General features: G+C 38.5%; 1 protein-coding gene across 3 annotated transcripts in view; it reads left to right on the top strand.

The window, feature by feature from the left end:
• ARHGEF7 (Rho guanine nucleotide exchange factor 7) overlaps positions 1–20,579 on the top strand; it is a 149,497-nt gene that overhangs the window by 114,732 nt on the left and 14,186 nt on the right. For 2 of the 3 annotated variants that reach the window (XM_075852516.1, XM_075852518.1), the window contains 5 exons: positions 7,873–8,012; positions 9,793–10,017; positions 11,675–11,768; positions 12,915–13,004; positions 16,963–17,139. In XM_075852516.1, coding sequence (XP_075708631.1) covers positions 7,873–8,012; positions 9,793–10,017; positions 11,675–11,768; positions 12,915–13,004; positions 16,963–17,139 — 726 coding nt within the window. The remainder of the gene's footprint in view (positions 1–7,872; positions 8,013–9,792; positions 10,018–11,674; positions 11,769–12,914; positions 13,005–16,962; positions 17,140–20,579) is intronic. The other variant, XM_075852517.1, reaches the window with a different exon arrangement.

Here is a 20,579-nt window from a genome sequence, read left to right on the forward strand (position 1 = left end):
ATGCCTTAAGGGTGTAGTTTTTAAAACGGGGTCACTTCTTGCGGGTTTCAACTGTACTGGTACCTCAGGGGCTTCTGCATACATGACTTCGCACTAGAAAATCCCCAGTAGGCCAAATGGTGGTCCTTTCCTTCTGAGCCCTCCCATGGGCCCAAACGGCAGTTTATCACAACAAATGGGGTATTGCGGCACTCAGGACAAATTGGGCAACAGAATGGGGTATTTTGTTTCTTGTGAGAATAAGAAATTTTCAGCCAAAACTACATATTATTTGAAAAAAATAATTTTGTTTTCATTCCCAGCCCAATTCAAATAAGTTCTGTGAAAAAACTATGGGGTTAAAATGGTCACAACACCCATAAATGAAGTCCTTGAGGGGTGTAGTTTCCAAAATGGGGTCATTTGTGGTGGGTTTCTATTGCTTTGATACCTCTGGGGCTCTGCAAATGCGACATGGCACCCGAAAACCAATCCAGCAAAATCTGTACTCCAAAGAACACACAGCGCTCCTTTCCTTCTGAGCCCTCCCATGGGCCCAAACGGCAGTTTATCACCACAAATGGGGTATTGCCGCACTCAGGACAAATTGGGCAACAAAATGGAGTATTTTATTTCTTGTGAAAAAAAGAATTTGAGCTAAAATGACATATTATTGGAAAAAATATATATTTTTTTAATTCCCAGCCCAATTCAAATAAGTTCTGTGAAGAAACTATGGAGTCTAACTGGTCACATTACCCATAAATGAATTCCTTGAGGGGTGTAGTTTCCAAATTGGGGTCACTTCTGGTGGGTTTCCATTGCTTTGATACCTCTGGGGCTCTGCAAATGCGACATGGCACCCGAAAACCAAACCAGCAAAATCTGTACTCCAAAGAACACACAGCGCTCCTTCCCTTCTGAGGCCTCCCATGGGCCCAAACGGCAGTTTATTGCCACAAATGGGGTATTGATGCACTCAGGAGAAATTGGGCAACAAAATTGAGTATTTTGTTCCCTGTGAAAATAAGAAATTTTGGTAAAAAATTACATCTTATTGGAAAAAATGTCATTTTTTTAATGTCACAGCCCAATTGAAATAGGTGCTGTGAAAAAACTGTGTGGTCAAAATGCTAACAACAACCATAAATGAATTCCTTGAGGGGTGTAGTTTCCAAAATGGGGTCACTTTGGTGGGTTTCCATTGCTTTGATACCTCTGAGGCTCTGCAAATGCGACATGGCACCCGAAAACCAATCCAACAAAATCTGGACTCCAACAAACATATAGCGCTCCTTTCCTTCTGAGCCCTCCCATGGGCCCAAACGGCAGTTTATCACCACAAATGGGGTATTGCCACACTAAGGACAAATTGGGCAACAAAATGGGGTATTTTGTTCCTTGTGAAAATAAGAAATTTTGATCACAAATGACATTTTATTGGAAAAAATGAAATTTTTTTCATTTCAGAGCCCAATTCAAATACGTGCTGTGAAAAAACTGTGCGGTCAAAATGGTAACAACAACCCTAAATGATTTCCTTGAGGGGTGTAGTTTCCAAAATGGGGTCACTATTGGGGGATTCCTACTGTTTTGACACCTCAACACCTCTTCAAACCTGGCATGCTGCCTAAAATATATTCTAATAAAAAAGAGGACTCAAAATGCACTAGGTGCTTCCTTGCTTCTAGGGCTTGTGTTTTAGTCCACGAGTGCAGTAGGGCCACATGTGGGACATTTCTAAAAACTGCAGAATCTGGACAATACATATTTAGTAGTGTTTCTCTGGTAAAACCTTCTGTGTTACAGAAAAAAAAATGAATAAAATTGAAATTCAGCAAGAAAAATGAAATTTGCAAATTTCACCTCCACTTTGCTTTAATTCCTGTGAAATGCCTGAAGGGTTAAAAAACTTTCTAAATGCTGTTTTGAATACTTTGAGGGGTCTAGTTTTTAAAATGGGGTGTTTTATCAGGGTTTCTAATACATAGGCCCCTCAAAGCCACTTCAGAACTCAAGAGGTACCTTAAAAAAAAGGCTTTTGAAATTTTCTTAAAAATATGAGAAATTGCTGTTTATGTTCTAAGCCTTGTAACGTCCAAGAAAAAGAAAAGAATGTTCAAAAAACGATGCCAATCTAAAGTAGACATATGGTAAATGTGAAGTAGTAACTATTTTGGGTGGTATAACCGTCTGTTTTACAAGCAGATGCATTTAAACTCTGAAAAATGCAATTTTTTCAAAATTTTCTCTACATTTTGCAATTTTTCACCAATAAACACTGAATATATCGACCAAATTTTACCACGAACATGAAGCCCAATGTGTCACGAGAAAACAATCTCAGAATCGCTTGGGTAGGTTTAAGCATTCCGACGTTATTACCACATAAAGTGAAATATGTCAGATTTGAAAAATGGGCTCTGAGCCTTAAGGCCAAAACTAGGCTGCGTCCTTAAGGGGTTAATATGAGAACTCAAACACAAAATGACGGTTTTAAATTAGGGTAACATTTATTAACCTTTCAGGACACAGCGTGTGTTGGACTTGTGGACACAGATGTTTTTTTCAAATCTGACGTGTCGCTTTATGTGGTAATAACTTCGGAATTCTTTTACCTATCCAAGCAATTCTGAGATTTTCTCGTGACATATTGTACTTTATGTTAGTGAAAAATTTTGGTCGATTTAAATTCAATATTTATTTGTGAAAAACTTTGCATTTTACTAAATTTGGATGTATCTACTTGTAAAACAGATAGTAATACCACACAAAATAGTTACTAGTTAACATTTCCCATATGTCTTCTTTATGTTTGCATAATTTTTGTTCACGTCCTTTTATTTTTCTAGGATGTTACATGGCAGCAATTTCGCATATTTTCAAGAAAATTTCGAAAGGCTATTTTTTGAGGGACTAGTTCAGTTCTGAAGTGGCTTTGAGTGCCTTGTATATTAGAAAGTGCCCATAAATCTCCCCATTTTGAAAACTGCACCCCTCAAAGTATTCAAAACCGCTTTCAGAAAGTATTTGAACCCTTTAGGCGTTACACAGGAATTAAGGCAAAGTAGAGGTGAAATTTACAAATGAATTTTTTTTTGCTGAAATTAATTTGTAATACATTTTTTTTCTGTAACACAGAAAATTTTACCAGAGAAACGCAACTCCATATTTATTGCCCAGATTCTGCAGTTTTTAGAAATATCCCACATGTGGCCCTAGTGTGCTAATGGACTGAAGCACAAGCCTCAGAAGCAAAGGAGCACCTAGTGGATTTTGGGGCCTCCTTTTATTAGGAATATATTTTAGGCACCATATCAGGTTTGAAGAGGTCTTGTGGTGCCTAAACAGTCGAAACCCCCAAAAAGTGACCCCATTTTGGAAACTACACCCATCAAGGCGTTTTTCTAGGGGTATAGTTAGCATTTTGACCCCACGGTTTTCTTGCAGAATTTAGTGGAATTAGTCTGTGAAGATGGAAATTACCTTTTTTTCCTGCAAAAACATATAATTTTTTTCATTTTTACAAGAAATAAAGGAGAAAAAGCACCCCAACATTTGTAAAGCAATTTCTCCCGATTACAGCAATACCCCATATGTGGTGATAAACTGATGTTTGGACTCACAGCAGGGCTCAGAAGGGAAGGAGTGCCCTTTTGGATTTTGGAGCGCAGATTTTACTGGATTGGTTTTCAGTGCCATGTCGCGTTTGCAACGCTCTGGAGGGACGAAAGCAGTGGATACCCCCCAAAAGTGACCCCCATTTTGGAAACTACGCCCCTCAAAGAATTTTTCTAGGGTTATAGTGAGCATTTTGACCCCAAAGGTTTTTTGTAGAATTTTCACAAGGGATAAGAGGAAAAGCCGCCCAACATTTGTAAAGCAATTTCTCCCGAGTACGGCAATACCCCACGTTTTTTTTTATTCGAAATTAATTAACCCTTTCAAGACTGATAATTTTTTGCTTCCAAGAGCCATAACTTTTTTTTATTATTAATAGAGTGGTGTGGGGACTTCTTTTTTTTTTGGGAGGAGTAGTTTCTATTTAAAGTACCATAAAATGTGCTGGGAAACGGAAAAAAAAATATTTGCGGGTTGAAATTGGAAAAAACTGTAATTCCTGCTTTTGTCTTTGGGGTGTTGTTTTTACGTCTCTCACCGTACGGTAAAAATGACAACTTTAGTTTTATTCTGCGTCTCAATACGATTAGGGTGATACCAAATTAATTTGGTTGGTTAATTGGTTAATGTTTTGTATCATCACATTCTGAGAGCCAGAACTTTTTTATTTTTTGGTCGATTGAGAGGTGTGAGGGCGTATTTTTGGCGGGACGAGCTGTAGCTTTTATTGGTTTCATTTTATGGTACATGCAACTTCTTGATCACTCTCAATATAATTTTATTTTATGGCTAAGGTGACCAAAAAACAGCGATTTTGGCGGTTTCAATTCTTTATTTCTTACGGCTTTCACTGTGCGCAATAAACTATGTTTTACTTTATTCTGCGGGTCAGTACAATTACGGCGATACCATATGTATATAGTTTTTTTTTTTGTTTTGCAGCGTTTGCACAATAAAATTACGTTTCTATCAAATTTATTTTCTGAGACCCCATATTCTGAGAGCCGTAACTTTTTTTTATTTTTAGTCAAAGCTGTGGGAGGTCTTGTTTTTTGTGGGACGGGTTGTAGTTTTTATTGGTTCTATTTTGGGGTAAATGCGACTTTTTGATCACGTTTTATTCTACATCTTGGAAGTGTGGTGACCAAAAAATAGCGATGCTGGCATAGTTTTTCATTTATTTTGTTTGCGGCGTTCACCATGCGGGAAAAATAACATTATAGTTTCATAGTTTGGGTCGTTACGAACCCTGTGATACCAAATATGTTCACTTTGTTTGTTTTTTTACAGTTTTCATTTTTTCCCTATAATAAATTACTTTTTATAACATTTTTTTTATAAACTTTTGTAACTTTTTTTTTTTTTTACTTTTTACACTTTCTTTTTTTACCTGCAGCTCTGATCGCTGCTAGAATACATTACACCACTTAGTAGTGTAATGTATTCCAACTGTCAGTGTGACGTCACAGTCACTCTGACAGTTAGTCTACGAGGACCAGCTAGAGGCTGGTCCTCATAGGCTTCCATACATGGCAGACCCGGAGGCCGTTGCCTGGCCTCCGGATGCTATTACAAGCATCAGCAACCTCCACAAATGCATGGGGGCTGCCAATGTGCTAGAAACCCCCTAAATGCGGCGATTGCAATCGATCGCCGCATTTAAGGTGTTAATTGCCGAAACACTGAACTAGGTTGCTATGGCACCTATTAAGCCCTGCCTCCGGGCTTTTTTGTCCCACTAGGAGACTTGAAGACATGAAGCCCTGATCGCTACTCTAATACACTGCACTACAGTGTATTAGAGCTGTCAGCTACTCACTGACAGCAAGCATAGTGGGACCTGCCTTTGTCAGGACATACTAGGTTTCCGTAACTGGCATACCCGTAGGCCATTGTTAGGTCTCCGGTTGCCATAGCGGGACGTCAATGGTGTTTTAACCCCTAAGAAACCGAGATCGCTACTGAGCGCGGCTAGTAAAGGGTTAATCGTCAGGGACATCGCGATCGGTCCCTGGGGTACGAGACCGCAGTTGTCACAGCTCCTGTGTGCGCCAGGAGGGGGGCCGGAATTGCGGTTCCTCCCGTGACGTACTATTCTGCCACTGAGCGCAAACTATGTGCTCATCATGATAGAATAATAAGTCAAGGAGCAGGAAGGGGTTTAAAAAAAATGCTTTTCAATCCTACCTGGCCTTATCTAAGAAAGTAAGTGCCCCCAAATCCATCATTTTAACCAAATTCAATTAACAATTGGGTTCAATTTCACTAGCCACAACCAGGTATGATTACTGCCTGAGGCCCCATGCACACAAACATATTTTTTTCCTACCGTAAATACGGGTCCTTTGTCACACGTATTCGACTATATTCCACCAGTATTTACGGACCTGTGATTGGCTGCAGCGGTCACATGGGATGAAACGTCATCCCGGGAGGCCGGACTGGAGGAAGAAGCAGGGAGTTCTAGGTAAGTTAACTTTTAATACTATTCACTCCAGCGGTAGTCACTGTCCCGAATGCTGAAAGAGTTACTTCCGATCAGTGCAGCCCCCTCTCTCTATCCAGCACTGATTGTTTAACTCTTTCAGCACCCTGGACAGTGACTATCCCCTGTAGCAACGCTCTCGGAATTACAGGTGCACACACGTAGCCACCCGTAATTACGGGAGCCCCATAGACTTCTATGTGTCGTAATTACAGCCTGAAATGAAAAATATGGAACATTTCCTAACGGCCCGGGCACCTTCCCGTAAGCAAAGGGGAAGGTACCCGTTGGCCAATAAAAGTCTGTGGGCCCGTAATTTTGGGCGTTTTTAAGTTTGTGTGCATGAGGCCTGACCTGTTGAAACTAAACATCACTTAAAAAGAACCCAATGTGGAGCATGCTAGACGGTCTCAAAAAGCAGCACATGATGCCTCCTTCTAATGAGATTTAAATACAGTTATGAAGCAGTCATTGACAGTGGTGAAGCTTTTCAAGGAGCAGCTGGTCAACCAACATTTCACCAAGAGCAAATCAACGACTCATCCAGGAGGTCACAAATGAACCCAGATGAACATCTAAAGAACTTCAAGCCTCACTTGCCTCAGTTAAGTTCAATTATACAATTTCACAATAAGAAAGACACTGGGCAAAAATGGCATCTATGGGACAGTTGCAAGGTGCAAATCACTGCTGACTGGAAAGAACACAAAGGCTCATCTTGCATTTGGCAAAAATGGAGGACGAATTACAATCTCCATCCGTCAGATTGTGACATAAACCTCAAACGCAGTTGTGTTATACAGCAGGACAATGATCTGAAGCACACCTCTGGCTCAAAAAAAAATAAAAATTTGAGGTTTTGAAGTGTCTGAGTCAAAGTCCTGACTTTAATCCCATTGAGATGCTGTGTCAAGACCTTAAATGTGCAGTTCATGTTCGATAAGACCTTAATGTAGTCGAATAAATAAAATTCTACTAAGACAACTGCGCCAAACTTTCTCCACAGCGATGTAAAAGACTCATCGGAAGTTATTGCAAATATTTGATACCGTTTGGTACTGCCAGGGGTGGCACAACCAGTTATTAAGTTTAGGGGGCAATTACTTTTTCACATGGGTGATATAGGTTTTGAATAAATCTTATCTTTCATAAATGGAAAAAAACTGCATTTTGTGTTTACACTTATCTTTATCTTGTATTAAAATTCGTTGGATGATCTGAAACATTTAAATACAACAAATTGTCAAAAATAGAAGATATTGAGTTCGGGGGAAAATACTTTCACAGCACTGTATATGGCTCAAAATAAAAATTATTAATGGCATATATTGGAGCGCTATCCTCTAATTGTACTGGACTGATGTGATGAAATCCATATTTTGGAATTGGATTTCCATCAAGCACATATAGGTGTGATGGTCAGATGTCCAAAAAAACTCCACTATAATGGTTCTAAACATGATGCATGTTGAGTCAAATTTATTATGTCAATTTTGATGTAAAATATTAACATACTCTTATACTAGCCAAGAGATCAAAAAGAAAAAAAAAGGCTAAAATGAAAGTGTGCTGTTTTCTGCAAAACATACCATTCTCCATGTTGATAATTTGGCACCATTTGTGCCAGTTTGTAAGTGCATGGTAGTGGTATTTCTACACTATTGATAAATGTGTCCCAGGGTGCGATTAACCAAATAATATCAATGTATATGTACACTGGCTTTCCATTTTGTCCTTTCTTGTGTTTTAAGTGCTTTAACGGAAACTGTTTTCACCTTTATTCCTAGGTAACATGATTGAAAGGATAACGGTGTCATGTAATAACCAACAAGATCTACAGGAATGGGTTGACCATCTACATAAACAGACAAAGTTCACCTCTATGACCATCCCTACAATAAAGCCTCACTCTGTTCCCTGTCACACTGTAAGAGTCCGATTTACCAATAAAATATTGTCAAATTTGTAGGTACCAGATCCTTGCAGGCATTCATGACATAATAGAGAATAATACTTTTTAATTGATATAGAAGACGTCCATTCCTGGCTTATAGTATCTTGCTAGCAGCAGTTTTACATTGTGACAGGCAGCGCACTGTAGTGCAACAAGATGCTTCAGATTAATTCACGCAGTGACCTATATTTACACCTGTAGATAAATAATACATAGGTAGTATGGCGTGTGTTTCTCTCTCTTTAGCTCTAACTTCAAAGCATTTGCTACCTTTATTTGTATGCACTGTTGGGTAATCCTTTCATCCTTCCACTTCGGTGCATAGGTCGATGTCCTGCTGCCACACACTTTACACAACCTAGTTAAGGCCATCTAACACTAGTAGTTTAGGAACCTAGTATTTGTAGAATTAATAGATCTGACGTATACACTGCATGCCATCCATGCAAACCGCGTTAAAAATGATCTGCGGAATCAGCCTGAAAAGCGGCAACTATCAACATTTCAATGTTCATTGCAATTGGGGAAACAGATATGGAATGCCTAAAACCCACTGCAATTTTTGTTTCTTTACTCTGTTTATAATTGGGGTATACTTGTATTGTACTGTACTTTTGTTGAGAATTCTGTAACCAAAAATCTGCAATAAATACAGGATGTGTTAAGATAGGTTCACACTAGAAAACCTCTCTGAAGACAATTAACCCTGGCCATTTCTCTCTTGGTGCCCACAAGATTAACGAATGCAGGGCACTTGTAAGTTTATAGCAGACGAGTCAGTGCTGGTGAAATTCCCTCCTTCTTTTTTTTTTTTTTTTTTTTTTAATTCAAACCTATCCAGTCCATGTTATTTGCTAGCAGGTGTTTTTTCGTAATTATTTGTTCATTCGTTAAACAAAGAATTGTGGTCCTGCTACTATTAGGCTACATGCACACGTTGCGCATTATGTGCGGATTTACCGTGGTACATCTGCAACGTAATACAGTACCAGCAAAGTAAATAATATTTAGTAAATCTCATCTACACGTTGCAGAATTTTTCAGCACGTAAATGGACTTTAAAATCTGCATCATGTCAATTCATCTTGTGTTTGCATATAAAAAAATACACCAAAATCTGCAGCATAAAATCTGCACTGTTAAACGCAGGTAATATCTACACTTAATTTTGTGTGAATTTGCGGTTTTGATGCAGATTTTCCGCATCCTATTCCACTACGTGTGCATGTAGCCTTAATATGGGATGAATTCTGCTAACTTTTGAAATCTGATTCCCTGCTGAAATTGAGGTGTTTGTTTTCTTTGACTTACATTATGCAGCTAACAAATACCTTTTTCATTCCGTTAATATATTTCTGGCCAAACCTCAATATTTTACATAATTATGTGAGAAGACTCTTAATTCATAGGTAAAGGTTACATTTACATATCCTGTTAATAAAAGTTTATTTTTATAATAGGTCAAATTCTAAGGGTGAATGTATTTCATACTGTGAAGCAGCTTGGAACTCATTTGTATACTGAATGTAGATGTTAGTATGAAGCGATAAGTTCAGTAAATAAATGCAAGATCTTTAGAATTATCGGGGAATACAAATGGGTTGAAGATCTATAATGGTAAACAAAATAATTTCCTTAGAAAAAATATAATGTTCTTTCCTTGAAGAGAAATCACAATGTCTCCAACAGAATACTTATTAGTAGTCTCTCTCATTATTGTCGTAATATAGTGTTTTGTTTTTTTTGTCTTCAGCTTCCGTCACATCCAGTGACACCATCAAGCAAGCATTCAGACTGTAAGCCAGCACCTCACACACCTGTATATCACACACTACCGCACCTTTCACACCACGGGACTCCACATAGCACTATCAGCTGGAGCCCATTGGAGCCACCCAAAACCTCAAAGCCATGGAGCTTAAGTTGCCTGCGTCCCGCTCCTCCTCTACGACCTTCCGCAGCACTCTGTTACAAAGAGGTAAGGGAAAGTTTTAGTGAGTCATTGACGTTTCTAAATTCTTTATATCATTGTGTAAATGTGGATATTCTGATAATTCATCATGAATGAATGCAAATTTGCCGTGGAAGGAGCAAAAAAATGTGTGTGTGTATATATGTATATGTGTGTGTATATATATGTATATGTATATATATATATATATATATATATATATATATATATATATATATAAATTTTTATTTTTTTTTTATTTTTTTTTAAATGAAACTTGCAATACAGAAACTGCTTTTAATACTGACTGGCCACCATATTTCTCATCACTTTGTCTTTGCTTCTTTCCCTCTGTATTAGAGGATATCTTGTATTCTTAAGGTAAGGGGTAGGCCCCTCTGTGTCCTCTTCTAACGGCATGTTATGCATAGAGCAGATCAGCACACTATGCATTACCACCTTGCTAGAGGTCTGTTCCCTCAAGACAACTTGTTTTCCAATTAGGGTAAACAAAACGTGTCGATTCCCCTCCCTCTAGGATCCTCACTCCACATCTCTCCTGCCTTATTCCTAAATAGCTGCAATTTAATGCATTTGTTCCTAGATAGACACTCTGCCTGTTGTGCTTGTCTACCACATGTAGTCCTCACCTGCCCAAGAACACATCAGGCTGACTGGGTTTATAAATCTGTCTTATTAGTTTTTGTGTGACCTTTTAAGTTTAATTATGCCCAAAATTAAACATTTGATTTAGGATGGATTTTAAAAAAAAGGGATACTTGCATCTGTGCACCCATCACTGGTAAATCTCTAATCTCTGTTGTTGCAGCGTTATTGGGGCTGTCACTCTTCCTTTATGTTCCTATGTATGTAAGTTGATCGCTTTCTTGGCAGCCAATACAGTAATTGGTGACAACAGAGTACCACTGGAGTGAGGGATTCACTAAGCAGAAGCAACTAAAGAGGTTTTCTCGTCAGATGTTTATGACATATCCACAAGATATGTCATAAATGTCAGAAAGATGCGGGTCTCACCTAGCTAGCTCTAGAACGGGGCCCCCTCAACCCTGTGCCACCGCCCTGTGTTGTGGCTGAAGCGTGTGGTTTCCGACCATGAATTACGGAAACAGTGTAGCTTGCTGAGCTACGCGGTTTCCGGAATTCCTATAGTAGTGAATGGCAGTTACATAAGCCGCGTAGCATGCGAGCTACGCTGTTTCTTTACCTACAATTCAATTCTATGGGACTTACGGAAACAGCGTAGCTCAGCAAGCTAAGATGTTTCCTTAATTCATGGTTGGAAATCACACAATTTAGCCACAGCACAGAGAGGTAGAACGTGGTTTAGGGGGCCCCATTCTACAGATAGGTGGGACCCGCATCTATCTGACATTTATGACATATCCTGTGGATGTGTCATAAATGTCTCTGGGGAAAACCCCTTTAAGTTTTAAAGGGTTAATATTTTATTTTATCTTACAACCATGGTCCTAAAACGACAACATTTTGTTAAGTTAACGCACTTTAATGACATACACACCAGTTTTATTTTTGTATTTTTGTTCCCCTTTCTGTATTTTCTAGAAAATATTATGTAGTCTGTTGAATTTTAGAGTGGGATTGGTAATTATAATAAAATCCCTTTCTTGTGGTGAACTGAATTTACAATTTTCCTTGTTAACAGGATCTCAGTAAAAGCCCTAAAACTATGAAAAAATTGCTTCCCAAGCGCAAGCCAGAAAGGAAACCATCAGATGAAGAGTTTGCACTGAGAAAAAGTATGTTTTGGGGAAAACCTTGTAGGGGAAAAATGCTAAAAAATAACTTGTCGTTTAAGGGAGAAATGATTTACAATTTGTTAGTTTTTTTTATTTATATTGCGATTGTCAGATGATTATTACGTTTTATACCTTGCCATTTTAAATCACCAATTATCCGCTCAGAATCTTTTTTTTTTTTTTTTTTTCTTTTTAAGCTGATGATTCTTTTAGAGTGTAAGTAAACGTTCAACAAACTTCTGACATGTCAGAAGTTTCGATTGGTGGGGGTTCGAAGACTGAGACCCCCACCAATCGCAGGAGTGCTTCTGCAGCTTCGTTTTTAGCGAGTGCTCAGCTGCTTCGTTTCTGTTCGGCTTTTCCCGGAAATTGATGTAGCGGTGTACGGACTCAATCCATACTCCGTTACATCGGCTTTCCGGAATAACCAGAAAAGAAACTAAGCGGCTGAGCGCTAACACGAGCGTTTCTGCAAATTCATTTTAGCGATTGGTGGGGGCTCAGTGCTCGGAAAGGGTAACTAAATGTTCAACGCCGGCACACAACCAGGATGTTTTTAATATGTAGTTTATTTTGTTTGTGTTTTTTTTTTTTTTTTTTTTTTTATTATTTTCTTTAAATCAAGGCAACTAGAATTTGAGTTCAAAGGGAATGTGTCATCAGAAAAAAAAAATATGGTTTAAATCAAGTTTTTATGTTCAACATATTTTTTTAAGAATCCTTGGTGATTTTCTTATCTATTTTAAAATATCCTAAAATCTTGAAGTGGCCACTGATCCTCGTAATACACTGACACTTCCTGTTCTCTAGAGATCACTTCTGAGCAGTCATTTCATTATCATCACAGGCAGGATTACAATGAAAAACGGCATGCCTAAAACGCTTTCCCATAGAAGTGAAAGAACGTTTCCAGTGCTCAAGTTCCTATGATCCATGTGGTTGCTGTAAAGCATATCTCTAAATGCTGTTAACAGCAGCTCAGGCAAGATGGCTGCCCCCATATTTCTGTATAGATTAGAAAAATTGATTGCTGTGCTATCTAGTTTTAGTTAGGAAAAAAATCTAGGTGACACATTCCCTTTAATTACACCCTAAAATTACGGGTTGGATTTTTTATTTTATTTTTAACTTTGTTTGCTTTTTCAGGCACAGCAGCACTAGAGGAAGATGCCCAGATTTTAAAAGTTATTGAAGCCTACTGTACAAGTGCCAAAACGCGCCAAACCTTGAATTCTAGTAAGTGGATTTTTTTTTTCATCTAACACTGTAAATTCTGTAGTAGAGTATTTATCGGTTTGTGTTTTTTTTTTCTCTTTTATAAATGTAAAACACTGAATGTTCATTGGTTTGTCATATTTTACTTTTACCTAATTAAGATGAATAACTGTAAGTATACATATTGTAGTACACTGTGGCCTAGAAATCCTTTTGCTACATGTCCTAAATACCCAGGGACTCTTTGTCTACAGCAAAGCCATACTTCCTTTTCCTGTTGGCATTATTACATATAGATGTGAATCATTCCTTAACGACCGCCGTATAGTGATTTCACGGCAGCCGTTCAGGATAGTTCTTCTGAAGTTACACCTTTTCACGTCCGTACTTCAGAAGCCGTTCTCCCGCATCGGGCAGGGTGCTCCTGAAGCTCGGGATATTGCGAACAGCCTCGGACTTCAGGGCAACGATCGGAGACTACTAGCAGTGGTCTCCGATCATATTTAACCCCTCAGATGCGGTGCTCCATAACGACCGCCCCATCTGAGTGGTTTTAGAGGGAGGGGGCTCCCTCTCTCACCCCACTGGCACCCCACGTGCATCGTGGGGTGCTGATGGTTTCTATGGCAGCCTGGGGGCCTGACTTTAGTGATTACCTGTTAGGCCATGCCAGAGGCATGGCCTATCAGATGCCTGTCCGTATTAAACGGACAGGCAATAATACACTGCAATACAGAAGTATTGAGATGTATTATAAAAGCGATCAAAAGATCGCATAGTGAAATCCCTTAGTGGGACTAAATAAAAAACTAAATAAAGTTTGAAATAAATATAAGTCCCAAGTAAAAAAAAAAACACTTTTTCCCCTTACAAAACACTTTATTATTAAAAAAATTAAAGTTACTCATGTTTGGCATCGCCACATCCGTAACGCCCCTGACTATAAAACAGATTACACTATTTAACCCGCACAGTGAACGCCGTGAAAAATAAAATAAAAAACAATGCCAGAATTGCTGTTTTCTTCTCATCTTACCATCAAAACAAAATTGATAAAAAGTGCTCAAAAAGCCACATGTATTCCAAAATGTTACCAATAAAAACTGCAGCCCTCATACAGCTGCATCGGTGGAAAAATAAAAAAGTTATTGCCCTTAAAATATGGCGACACAAAAACAAATAATTTGCTGTGTAAAAGTAGTAAAACATAACAAAAACCTATATAAATTTGGCATTGCCGCAATCGTAATTACCAGCTGAATAAAGTCATATTATTTATATCACACCGTAAGGCCTTATTTACATGAGCGCTGCGCATCTCGGACATAAAAAACTGCAGTCTTTCACGTCCGAGGTGCATCCGTGCTCAGCGCTGAGTGACGCGATGTCACGCATCCTCCATAGTTGAGAGCCCTATGGAGGGATGCGTAATGCGAGAAAAGAACGGACATGTCCTATTTTTGCACGGACCCTTCATACGGTCCGTTGAAACAACGGCTGTGTGAACGGCCACATTGAATTACATAGGTCCGTGGGACGGCCGCTGTTTCAATGGCCGTCCCATAGACGTTTAACATTCTCGTGTAAATAAGGCCTTAACCTCCTAAAATTAAGATGCAAAGAAGAATGGTAATTTTTTTTTTCCCAGTACCCCACTAAAATATTAATAAAAAGTTAATCAATAAATTTATATGTACAAAATGGTGTTTTTAAAAAATACAACTGGTCCCGCCAAAAAAAATCCTTATACAGCTATGTCGACGGAAATATAAAAAAGTTATAGCTCTTTGAATGCGACGATGGAAAAACTTAAAAAATTGCTCGGTCATTAAGGTTTAAAATGCCTTCGGTATTATGGGGTTAAAATGGTTTTCCCATGAGACGTTTATGTAATTTCCACATGATATGTTCTAAATGTCAGATAGATGTGGGTACCACCTCTGGGACCCGCACCTTTCTCTAGAATGGGGCTCCCTAAACCCTTTTCTGCTGCTCTGTGTTGTGGCTAAAGCGTGTGATTTCCGACCATGAATTATGGAAATCGCGTAACTCGCTGAGCTACGGTCTTTCCATAAGTCCCATAGAACTGAATGGTAGTTACAGAAACCGTGTAGCTGGCATGCTACTCTGCTTCCGTAACTGCAATTCACTACTATGGGAATTACGGAAACAGTGTTACTCAGGAGCTACACTGTTTTCGTAATTTATGGTCAGAAATCACAGTCTTAAGCCACAACACAGAGACGTAGGACAGGGTTTAGAGGGCCCCATTCTAGAGATATGTGTGGTTCCCAGAGGTGGTACCCGCATCTAGCTGACATTTATAACATATCCGGTGGAATAATTTCTCAACCATGTAGTGTGCACATTTTATCTTGATATTTTATATGGTTGATGTACTTTCTCTGCAAAGTGAATCATTTAGTCTTAGTCTCTAATGGAAACATGTGAGGGTAAATATACACCAAGCGGTAGTGTGCCATGTGGTAAAACCACACGGTAATCAAACACTTCAATTTTGCTGTAAAACCACATGTGATATTATTGTGCGTCACACTGCCGCTAGATATATGGACCACCTAATAGTTTTTAGCATTCGGTTAAATAGTTACAGCTGTATTACACTGTAAAAGCTTTTAAGGAATATCCGGTTGTTGCGGTCTGCAGCTCTGTATTAAAAGTGATCGAACCTTCTTCTCTATGTGAGTTTACTTATATCTTTGCTCCTGGGGTGGTGCAAAATATTAATAAAGTCAATATTTTAAATGCATTTGTTTATTTTCCATGGCTGGTAGGTTGGATGTGTTTGCTTTTCTGTATTGTAATGCAGCAGGTAAGCAGATATATCTATACAATGGAACCACAGATTTCCAGCCATGTTCTTCATGACTTTGCAAGAAACAGAAAAGTCTCTTCTGTTACTATCCTGCTGATTTGCTTATATATCACAACCAAGCAGCTTTTCCCATGTGCTTTGCAGATGATATATAATTCTAATGAATGACTGTATCAAGGCCAGATCGAAAGCAATCATGTTTATATCAAGCTTTTCCATTTTGCTTTCTTCCTTCATGTTTTATGCCTCTGCACCCTCCTTAATGGCTGAGTTATGTATTGTATTCCAGCCTGTTACATATGATGCTGATGTTATACAGTAGCTCTATACAAAATCATTTCTCAACCATGTAGTGTGCATTGACATATTTCTCACTGATTAATCCAGAAAGTAGAATGCAACGAAGAAGTATATTCTAAAGAGCTTTTCCTGCACAGTGGCGGTAGCCATATTGGAAAAGCTACTAATAAAATGATGGAAACTACTATTAAGTACTAACTAGGTTCATTATGGAAGTATAATGCACTGTGTCAATTCTGTAACTGGATTCTAATGACTGGTCTTATTCATAGTAATCCACCCACAAAATGACTCCTTGCAACATAGGTATATGATCAGGTACTTTCCAGTAACTAGATCTATTCATGACGGGTATAAATCCCAAATGGACACGTTCATACTCTAGATACTATTTAAGCAATGCAGTTGCAGGGAGTAAAAGTCAATGTTCTGTTTTCTTGAATACACTTAACTGTTGTAAATAGCTCTTCTGCTGTCACCTAACATTGTGAAATTTCTGATCTGATCCAGTCGCTAGTCAGAATGCATTTCATGAGTAGTAACTGTAGGCTCGCTAAATGCATTCACACCTAACAGTAGTTGTATCTACTTCTGGCTGCACAGTCTTATCTCATGAACAAGTGACTAATGAAATCTGCAAAGCTTTGGTCTCCTTTTTAACAATTTTTTCTTTTCCCCTCTCTTCCCATCACCCTTTTTTTTATTTATTTTTTGCTTTTTGTTTCATGTTATGATTTTGGTTGTGGCTTTTCCTGTCCTGTTTTCCCTCCTCCTCCTCTGTTCATTCCTTCCATCTTTGCCTCCCACCATTGCCATTTCATTTCACCCATACATCATCCTTAGCATGGCAAGGCACTGACCTGATGCATAATCACGTCTTGGCTGATGATGACCAATCAAGTCTAGAATCCTTGGGTCGTCGCAGTAGTCTTTCACGTTTGGAGCCTTCAGACCTCTCCGAAGACTCTGACTATGACAGTATATGGACAGCCCATAGTTACAGAATGGGGTCTACTTCTCGTAAGAGCTGTTGCTCATATATCTCTCACCAGAACTAATGCACTTCTAAACTTTTTTTTCTTAACAAAATGCTTGTTATACCACAACTTACTTTTTTCTTAGATGTTTACTTGTGTTCTTTGTCTTTTAATGTGATTTATTATTATAAGAACTAAGGTAGTTTCTGGTACTACTTGTGTATATAAATTTATGGATCCAGGTTCCTTTTTCTGCCGGGGGAAAAACAAATATTCACAAAGGTAAAATGTACATTGGTAATATACCTCACACTCTTGAAATGCTTGCAGTAAGATACTATCTTAGTTTTATGTAGGAGAATGTGAGGATTTTTTTTAGCTGGCAGATTAGGTATTCTGTCTTTGTTTCTTTTTAAAGTGCTAATTTTATGTGTGTTTTTTTTTGTAATATGGAACCCTGAAACCGTACAGATTTGTGAGAACCTTTGTGAATATATCAATTTGTATAGAAATAACTCGTAAATTATGTTAGTTATCGAAGTAAGATAGTTCTGAGGGAAGTCTCTACGGCAAAGACTGTCAGGAACAGAGTTTGCACAACCCATGTGTGAAAGGTAATGTGGTACGTAAATCTTGGTGGAGATTGAAGAAAAAAAACTAGCGGTCTAGCATTTTCTATGATCAATGTTTGTTTGTGTTCTATTTTAACGTGCCTGTATGTATTTTACAGTATTTAAATTATTTTCTTTTGTGTCACGTTCTTATTGCTATTATTTTAATTGTTCATCATGCATATAATGTATCTGACGGAATGAAAGAGTCCTTCCCACGATGTATACTTATGGCATATTCTATTGATATGAAATATGTATGCGGTGGGAAAACCCCTTAAAGTATCACACAGAAGCTGCTACATGTTTATGTTCTATAATTTATTCTTCCTACTGTGAAGACCAGTGTTATCTAACCAATGATTCTCAGGCCCCCTTTATGTGACTCCCTAGATGTTGGCAGCTACTTTTGTGCACCAGTGACACCAGGTTTAGAACAGTATGACGGACAGTGGATATCCGCCTAAAAACGATGTCCCTAGCGCTCGGCACCAGGGTTAGGGTCATATTAACTGGCACTACATTAAGCACAGTCTTTTGCACAACACCACTGCCATTTTTGACACTACAATTTCTTAATGTGGCTCAACACCATGTGTTATGTTTTATGATTCTCGAGATACAAATATTTGAGAACCTCTAGTATAGACACAAATAATAGCAAATATGAATTGCTTTGTATCTGCACACTCTGTATTGCTAAGTCTTATTTGTTACTTATGCAGCACCAACATATTCCACAGCGCTTAAATATTTCTTCCTATAGGCTGCAAAATGTGTGTCTTTGCAGCGACCGCGGCATTGTCGCGAAAAAATGCGGTGACTTTGCTGGGAATTTTGTCAAATTGACACACGCATTTTGATCGCCACATGTGAACGTAGTCTTAAAGCTATGCCACATGATAAATAGTTCTTTTAAATCCTTTCCATGATTTTATAGGAGGTCTAATTTACAACGCTTGTTTGCTGGCTTCCTATTGGTTAAACACATTTGGCACAACATGCCATAGTAGTTCAAGGCAATGCATGGTGCTGGTTCTTTATTTCACAGTACCAGTCCAGTTCCTCTGCAGTAGTTAATTGTGGAAAATTTAGTTTTTTTACTACATCAGGCTAGTGAATTTTGTCTAGTGTAAAGACTCGATCTCCTTTTAAGGCCACATTCAGACAAGCGTGATTCTCGTCCGGGTGCTGTGCGTTGATTTCAATGGGGCCATTCACACATGTGTTTTTTCACGCAGCGAGTGTCCATTGCGAGAAACTCACTGCATGTCCTATATTGGATGCTTTTTCACATACCTAGTCGCCCATTGAAATCACTGGGCGTGTGAAAACCACGGACAGCACACGGACGCACATCCACGCATCAATTACATTGAAAAAAAAAACCAGTGCTTGCAAGTGTGTGAAAAATACATGCCACACGCAAAGCACACTGATGCAAAAACGCAACACACACGGACAGATTTACGTGCATTTTTTTACACGCATAAATCTGTCACGCTCGTATGAATGTAGCCTAAAGGTTAATTTCCCATCTCAGCAAATTATGGCCTCTCCAAGGAAATGCCATAAATTTCCCATAGATTCGTGTCCCATCTCTGGGACCCTCACCTATCTCCAGAACAGGGGTTACTTGGCTTCCAGGTCAAGAATGAATGGAGAAGTGCCCACGCATGTGTGCAGCTCTCTCCACTAATTTCTGTGGGCGTTACGGAAACCGCATTCTGGAGACAGGTTTTTTTGTTTTTTTTTCCAAGCCCTGTGACCAGATCCTATCAGATACTTATGGTCTATCTTGTGGATATTCCATAAATGTCTAAGTTGGGAATAACCCTTTAATGACCATAGTTTTGCGTTCTATGTACAGAGAACGACCCAGCAGGGAACTTTTATTGTGGCTCTTCTATTTAACTAAAGTATAATAACAAGTATTTGCAAAGCTCTTCAAAATTACATGTAGGTTTCTAATCTAAAATTTCACCTATGTTGCCTGGTCTTTACTTATAGACCATTGGATTTGTTTCTGCTTTTCTTCATCACGCTCTATAGGTACAGTTGATATCATTTGATTGTTGCGGTTACTGCTCCTCAAGATCTCACTTTTATGGTATCTATAAATGTGACTATGGAGCTTTCCTTTCAGCAGTGTTGCGAGTAATGCTTCATTTTTAATTTTAAAGGCTATATGCAATTTTGCAACCTATTTTTATAATTCTTGTTCCAGTGCATATTAAAATGAAGCAACTTTGCAAATAGTCCTAATAAAAAAAATATCCTGATGATCAAAACGATTTGTGATGTTTAAAAATGTTTGTAAACGTTGACATAGCCTTTAATTATTTGTAGATTACAGAATGAGATTTAGGTTTACATTTGTGGCAAATAATAAAGAAGTACAAGTTATTATTTGTCATAATTGTCTGATCTAAGAATTGGTCACACTGCCCTGGCGACACCAAATTTGAAAGCAGTATGTTAAAAAAAAAAAGTCTGCCTTTTTTTCCCTCATTTGTTTTTCTTTAGTTACCTGAGATGTAGCTTTTTATTATTTTATATAACCCTAAACACTATTACTTTTTTTTCTGTAAAAGGCTGTTTCCACAAAGTTTGAAGTGACACCTCTCATTTACCAAGTAGAAAAGAATCCCCCAAATCCCCCCCCCCCCCATCTCCCAGTCTCCCTTTTATGCCATCTGATGATCAGAACACTCATTCTCAAGCATCGGCCAGTGTAAAAGGGTCCAGCAATCATCCGACAAACGAGCAAAAGCTTGTTTGTCAGCTGAACGCATCTTTAGTTCGACAGTAAAAATCATCGTTTGTCGGCAGTATTATCATTGGGTAAACGGGAAGTGCTGCCGACAATGAT

Source organism: Rhinoderma darwinii, chromosome 2 (assembly GCF_050947455.1).
Source record: "Rhinoderma darwinii isolate aRhiDar2 chromosome 2, aRhiDar2.hap1, whole genome shotgun sequence".
NCBI lineage: Eukaryota > Metazoa > Chordata > Amphibia > Anura > Rhinodermatidae > Rhinoderma > Rhinoderma darwinii.